Source organism: Myotis davidii, unplaced genomic scaffold, assembly GCF_000327345.1.
Source record: "Myotis davidii unplaced genomic scaffold, ASM32734v1 scaffold188, whole genome shotgun sequence".
Classification (NCBI taxonomy): domain Eukaryota; kingdom Metazoa; phylum Chordata; class Mammalia; order Chiroptera; family Vespertilionidae; genus Myotis; species Myotis davidii.
In genome coordinates, this window is record NW_006299270.1 from 235,193 (window position 1) to 241,948 (window position 6,756).

Consider the following 6,756-nt stretch of genomic DNA (forward strand, 5'->3'; position numbering starts at 1 on the left):
TCTTTCCCTCCTCTTTTGAAATGAATTCTTCCCTAGACCTTCAATATTCTGAATACTATTTCAGCAAAAAAGAGGTGATGGATGTATTGAGGGATTAACATTTTTTATCATTTCTTTTTCTTTTAAACATGGAGTTTACCTAACTTCGAAAATAGAAATGGAAAAATTGGAAAAGCTACAAAATTTCAAAGACAAACTTCAGAGTAATGTTTCTCTACAACTAAAATATAATATGGATAATCTTGAGAAGATCAGGAACCTCTCTAGCACACTGCAAGAAATGGCCACCAAATTATGTTATGAGCTATGTAGAACAGAACCAGGTAATCCTATATTCCTGTCTAAGTTATTTATTATACAATGAACTAACCCTAGGAGTCACTTGACAATCAGTTTTTCCTTTGGAAGACATTATTTGGGGGAAGGAATTAAATCTGGTTGACAGAGTACTTAATATTTCTATTTAGTTACAAAGAAAAACAGAAAGTAATAATAACATAGACCCCAACATTACAGGGATAACAGTAACTTAATGAAACATTAAACAATATACAGTTTCTCTAATCTGACACTCATTAGGTTTTTCTGGGTAATGAATTAATAGAAGATTTGGAGAAAAGTATATCTCTTTATAGGTGGCTTTGTTCCTAAATTTCAGTGAATTTTTAATAAGAATCAAGAGAGAATAAAGTTAGGTCTTGCCCTTGTAACACTTTCTATAACTATTATAAATAAAATATGTTCTTTGTGCCCTTGCAAAATTTCCCAAATATTGAACAAGTCAGAGCTAAAAATGGTCTCTTTGAAGAAGGCAGGATTGGTGTGGATTGATGTAGGTTTGTGGGCTTGATTCTCACTACCCAATGTTTCTTAGGATTAGCCTTTATTACCTTGTAGTAATATCAAAAATGACAAAGGGAGAAATAAATTAATTATTATCCAGGGCTCCTGAGGTAGGAAAATGTGCTAGAAGATAAGTGTTTAATTTGAAATGTGTTGTTCAAATTATGTTTTAGACACATTGTGGTGGTATAGAGGGGCCTAGAACACAAAATTCATTTTCTTCAGCTTTGATGTACAAAGAAAAAAGACAAGTAAATTTGGTTAATTTAACATAGAGGACAATGGGAATAGTGAGAATAATGAAGATTATCAAACACATCAAATGGAACTACATTCTTTTTCCAGAGCACAAATGTAAACCTTGTCCAGAGAAATGGGTGTGGCATGAGGACAGCTGTTATAGAGAATTTAAAGAGGATGAGACATGGCAGCAGAGTGACTCCACATGTTCTGCTCACAATGCCAGCCTGGTGAAGATTAAGAACAAAAGCATATTGGTAAGGTCCTATGATCTCTGTGTGTGAGGAGGGAAATCATTTTTCCCAAGGTAGAATAAGTAGGAGTGAGGCATGTTGGGGAAGATCTGTATGAATCCAGACATGATTCTGGCTTATTCTAGTTGGAGCATGATGTGACTGAGACTTGGCACATTTACCTCAGGTAGCCAAGGTAAAGCATATAAAACTTTAGCTGAGGACCCTACTAGCATCAGTGTATCTGAGAGGCTGGGCAAATGAGTAGATATGGGGCACCCAAAATCAGGTCTGTAAGCATTTCCAAAGTTTAGGATCAACTTTTAGGACACGATTTATGAACATTTATCTAAAAACAGGAGATTTGGAAATTATTCCTGACGTTTACTAATGCCAAAAGATGTACAAAGGAGGAGGTTCTTTATTTCCACCATTTTGTTGTTGTTTTTTTGAACTAAGAGAGAAAGCCAATATATACTAGAATAAGAAGATAGTTTGGAAAAAATATGTATAAAAAATCAGAATTAAGATGGCAAAGGCAAGTGCCAAGCAAATATATTGCACAAGAGTTCCTGGGTCCAAGAAAAAGCGAGTTCTCTGGAAGATTTGTTTATATATTTATTTTTTTCAAATATCTACATAGTATCTCCATATTTTACTTATTAGTCAACATTTCTGGTCACTCAGATGGAAATCACATATTTATTTTTCAAGGCAAAAATTCATTTGCCCTAGAGTCTCAGCTTTCTGACTCAAACATCTTTCTCTTTCTTCAAAAAAGAGAGGGAAATCAATCCATAGCTCTTCTTCATGTGTTTTTCCTATGACCCATTCATAGTATTTATTAAAAAAATGTTACTTTGGCTACAAACTCGGGACTGGTTTTAAGTTCTGTTCTATACCCACTCTCATCTGACTTTGCTACATTTTCTCCTACTCTTTCTATTTCTATTTTCCTGTGTTTATAGCCACCTCTTTGCCCCTAGTCTGAATATTTACTGCTCAATGTTTGAATCCCGAAGTTTGGGAACTCCATTGACTCTAAATTAAGCTTATGAATGGATTGGTAGATCCCTGTGAGACATTAACTGATGTATAAATGCTGGAAGAACTCATAGTGAAAAACACTGCCTCAATTTTCTTTAATGACAATGAAAAATAGTAGTATAATGTTAAAAATGTTACCTTAAGAGAGTTATTTGTAAGAAATTATGTTGTGAGGTAAAATACAGAAATGGAAGATAGTTATTTTAACAAACCATCTCTTTTTCCTGTAGAAATTTATAAAGTCCAAGGAGTTATATGGCTATTGGTTAGGATTATCTCCCAGAAAAGATTACAAACCTTGGAAAGAATTGGATGAAACAATTATCTCCTCTGACTGGTAAGTCTTTAGTCATGTTGAATGTTTCTGGTTGATTTGAATAAAGGAGTTTTCCTCAGGAGCATTGTAGGTTACAATTAAAACTGGCTTCAATTGAAATTGTATCCATAAAGAATTATTTTCCATAAGGCTTCCTCATACATCTAATAATGCAAGAAGTTGCCACAAATGTCTTCCCATTATCTTGACAAGTTACTAACAAACTTATGGTAGCAAAATAAGGGAGAATTTCTATGGATTGTGCTTTTATCTAAGAGAACTTTAAAAGCCAACAAAATTCTTTTCTGTTCCTTTTTCCTTTTTTAAAAAATTTGCCCTGCCCCGTCTTTTCAGTTTGTTTTTATCCTGTTTTGTTTTTACAAGGGACTTTATATAAAGAACTGAATTCCAACATTCAGGTGGGGTTTTTTTTGTTTTGTTTTGTTTTTTAAGTTTTTGCCCTATTGAAGATGACCGGAAAATCCATTCCCCAGTCAAAAAAAAAAAAAAAAAGGAAGCCAACAAAATTCAACGGGCTCTAACATGTACTTAAAATGATGCTAAGTACTTAGATTCACAGATAAGCAAAAGATTGATTCTGCCCTTAATTACTTAACCATTAATTGTATGATTAGACTAGCTTTACAGATAAAAAGAATAGAAGGTGAAAATGCTTCATTCAGAATAACAAAAAATAAATTTTAGCTTTGACATTTGTGTTATACACTGACTTTTTTTTAAACGTTTTTTTCTTTTTTTAAAAAATATATTTTATTGATTTTGTACAGAGAGGAAGGGAGAGGGAAACAGAGTTAGAAACATCGATGAGAGAGAAACATTGATCAGCCGCCTCCTGCACACCCCTCACTGGGGATGTGCTTGAAACCGAGGTACATGCCCTTGACCGGAATCAAACCTGGGGCCCTTCAGTCCACAGGCCTATGTTCTATCCACTGAGCCACACCGGTTAGGGCTACACTAACTTTTGAAATGACCACTTTGAATGGAAATTCTAGAGATAGACTAGAAGAGAATTTCTCGTAAAGAAAATAAAGTGAACTTGAGCCTGGTATATTGCACATATGCTATATCTAAAATATTTCATTGTGTAATATATTTAAAATGTAATTATAAATGGATTCATATGTTGTCTTGTTCTGCTTGTAATGAGGGCAAAAGCAAGCCTTACATAAAAGTAATGTCAAAATTTTATTGGTAGTTTATAATCCCTTCAATTTCGGAAGTAGACAAAATTAGATTAAAGAACGAAATCGAGTCTTAACCTGTTGTATACTGTTGCAAGCCGGTGAATTTATACATACCTGTTGTTTGAGGACACATCAAGCAAACACAGGGTGACTGTGTTGAGGTGTTTCCACACTGAATCTAAACTCTGAGATTCCTGCATACTCACTACTTTGAGTGAAACAGTAAATAGAAGCTTTGACTGCTTTTTGTTTTGGTTGTTTTTCCCTTCAGAAAAAAAAAATAGCAGGTGTAGGAATATAAGTGAAAAAGACAAGGTAGCTCTAGCTTTAGCAGTTTGCAAAGACAGGACAGACTAGGGGATAAGATAAGCACAAACAGAGGAGAAAAGGATATATAGTTTAAAGATCTTGTTTGGAGTGAAGGACTAGGGGTAAAGGTAGTGTATGTCTCAGGGGAGAGTGTAAATGGGATCTTGTTTTGGAAAAGTAGAATTTCCATGTGTTTATTTGCAATTTTGCTAATTGGAAGCTAATCTATAATGGGCTGGAAACATAATAGATTATTTATAATTATAAAGAAATGATACTGAAATAAAATTATATAATACTATCTGTATATAAAACACATTATATTTGTGTATAATATATAATTAAATATGTATGTATATATGATTCACTTTTGGTTTTTATTCTTGATGTTATTTTGGAGTTTGTTTCTGGAAAGGGGTGTGACCAATGACATCTGTATTATTTCACCTCAAATAGGAATTTTTACTTTTGAATATTTGAGGAATTTTTTTTATTGATAAATGGTCATTATTTATCAACTCAAGTATGAATACTAAAGTTTTTTCAAAAGATAATATTTTCAATTTACAAGTTTGTCTTAATGCATAACCCCTGACCAATAATCTTGTATTAGTGGTTGGTAATAATTCAGAACTTCAGAGTAAAAATCTCTAAAAAGCAACTAGAAGGAGAGAAGGTGAACCTAATATATGGTTACAGGAGAAAATTTGACTTTGGGTGGTGGGCACATGGTAAAAAATACACATAACATAAAAACCCACACCTGAAATCTATATGTTAATATGACAAATGTAACACCAATAAATTTAATTTTTAAAAAAGAAAACTTTTCAAAAATGGGGAAAAACTTAATAAAATGCGTTATATTGTCTTTATCATTAAAATAAATTTTAAAAAGCTAGAGGGATATGTCACTTGGAGATAATGTTCTTATTAGATTTATTATTGATTTTGGTGATTATGAAAAACATTTGAGAAAGACAGTGTCAAAGATTTACTACTGAGCCAGTTAGACTAGAAAATCTAATGGAATTGCATTATTCTAAATCATGTTAGGTATTAGGGAAGGGAGATGGTAGGTCTGAAAGAACAGCAAATATTCCAGATGTGAGAAAGAGAACAAGAGGCAGTGTTTGACATTGTATATATGTCAATAAAAATGAGTAATCTGAACACTCCTGATATTCTAAATAATAATTAAAACTATCTTAGACAATGCAGAGCCTAGGAGCAATGATATACTGGAAAAGCAATTTTTGTGTGTATGAATATGTTTCAAATGTTTGAGTAGCCTAGTGTAAATCATTATTTTCTTTTTCAGGTTTACAGGAAACACAAGTGATTTAAATGGTGTAATGTATTGTGGATATGTATATTCTAAGCATGTTTATTATGGTCCCTGCACTGAGGAAAAAAATGCTATATGTGAGAAATTAGCTAATCCAGTGAAGATTGAGAGCACACTAATGAATGAAGAACCAGGTGAAAGAGGGTAGTTAGTGTAATTAACTACACTAACAACTGTAAGGTACATGTATCTTGTGGACCACACAAATGGAATAAAGATATTGTGAAACTAAATGTCTGCCTCTATCCTAACAATTTGTATTTTCAAATGTTCTCTTTCTCTTCATTTTCTAAGTAAAAGAAACCTTAAGTTATGCCTACAGTCAAACCATATCATTTAGATACTAAAGGATAATATTAAGCATCAATATAGTGTCTAAAATGAAAGTAATCTTTTTCTTGTTTTTCCAGAAACAAACAAGATAAATACTAACCTCATGGAGAATCAAAGAAAATTGAATCTAAGAATATATATGAGGATAATAAATCATGCCAATTGAGGTTTATTCTAGTAATACAGATTGATTTCCATTTTGGAAAAAAGAGAGAGAGAGAGAGAAAATGGAATTGCTTGTCTTGCCCACTGAGCATCAGCCAGGACTGATATCCATGAACTTAGAGAATTATTTGATTAACTATGAAACCTTACAAAACCTCATGTCTGACAGGGGACACACATTCTAACATTGAGGTAGGAGTGGACAATTGACCATGGAATCCTCTTGTGATATCACAAACTAAAGCAACATAAAGCTGCATGTAGATCAAGCAATGGGAAGGACTAAGGACTGTTTAAAAGCACAGATGAAGAGCCAGCTCAGAGTTAGTACTTATGACAACACTAGAGGCCCGATGCATAAAATTCATGCACGAGGCTCAGCCCTCACAGCCCTGGCTTCATCAGGAAGTTTGTTCGGCTGTCTGGTCTAATTAGCATATTACGCTTTTATTATTATAAACTAGTGGCCCAGTCCACAAAATTCATGCACCAGGGAGGGGGTGTTCCTCAGCCCGGCCTGGACACTCTCCAATCTGAGACCCCTTGAAGGATGTCCTACTGCCGGTTTACAGGGATCGGCCTAAACTGGCAGTCGGATATCCCTCTTGCAATCCGGGACTGGTGGCTCCTAACCGCCCACCTGCCTGCTTGCCTGCCTGATTGCCCCTAACCCCTCTGCCTGCCTAATCACCCCTAACCTCTCTGCCTGCCTCC

At 34.1% G+C, this 6,756-nt stretch overlaps 1 protein-coding gene across 1 annotated transcript in view; it reads left to right on the forward strand.

The window, feature by feature from the left end:
- CLEC12A (C-type lectin domain family 12 member A) overlaps positions 1-5,777 on the forward strand; it is a 7,288-nt gene extending 1,511 nt beyond the window's left edge. The window contains exons 3-6 of the mRNA XM_015571185.1: positions 135-323; positions 1,189-1,340; positions 2,594-2,700; positions 5,518-5,777. Coding sequence (XP_015426671.1) covers positions 135-323; positions 1,189-1,340; positions 2,594-2,700; positions 5,518-5,692 — 623 coding nt within the window. The 3' untranslated portion in view covers positions 5,693-5,777. The remainder of the gene's footprint in view (positions 1-134; positions 324-1,188; positions 1,341-2,593; positions 2,701-5,517) is intronic.
- The last annotated feature ends 979 nt before the right edge of the window (positions 5,778-6,756 follow it).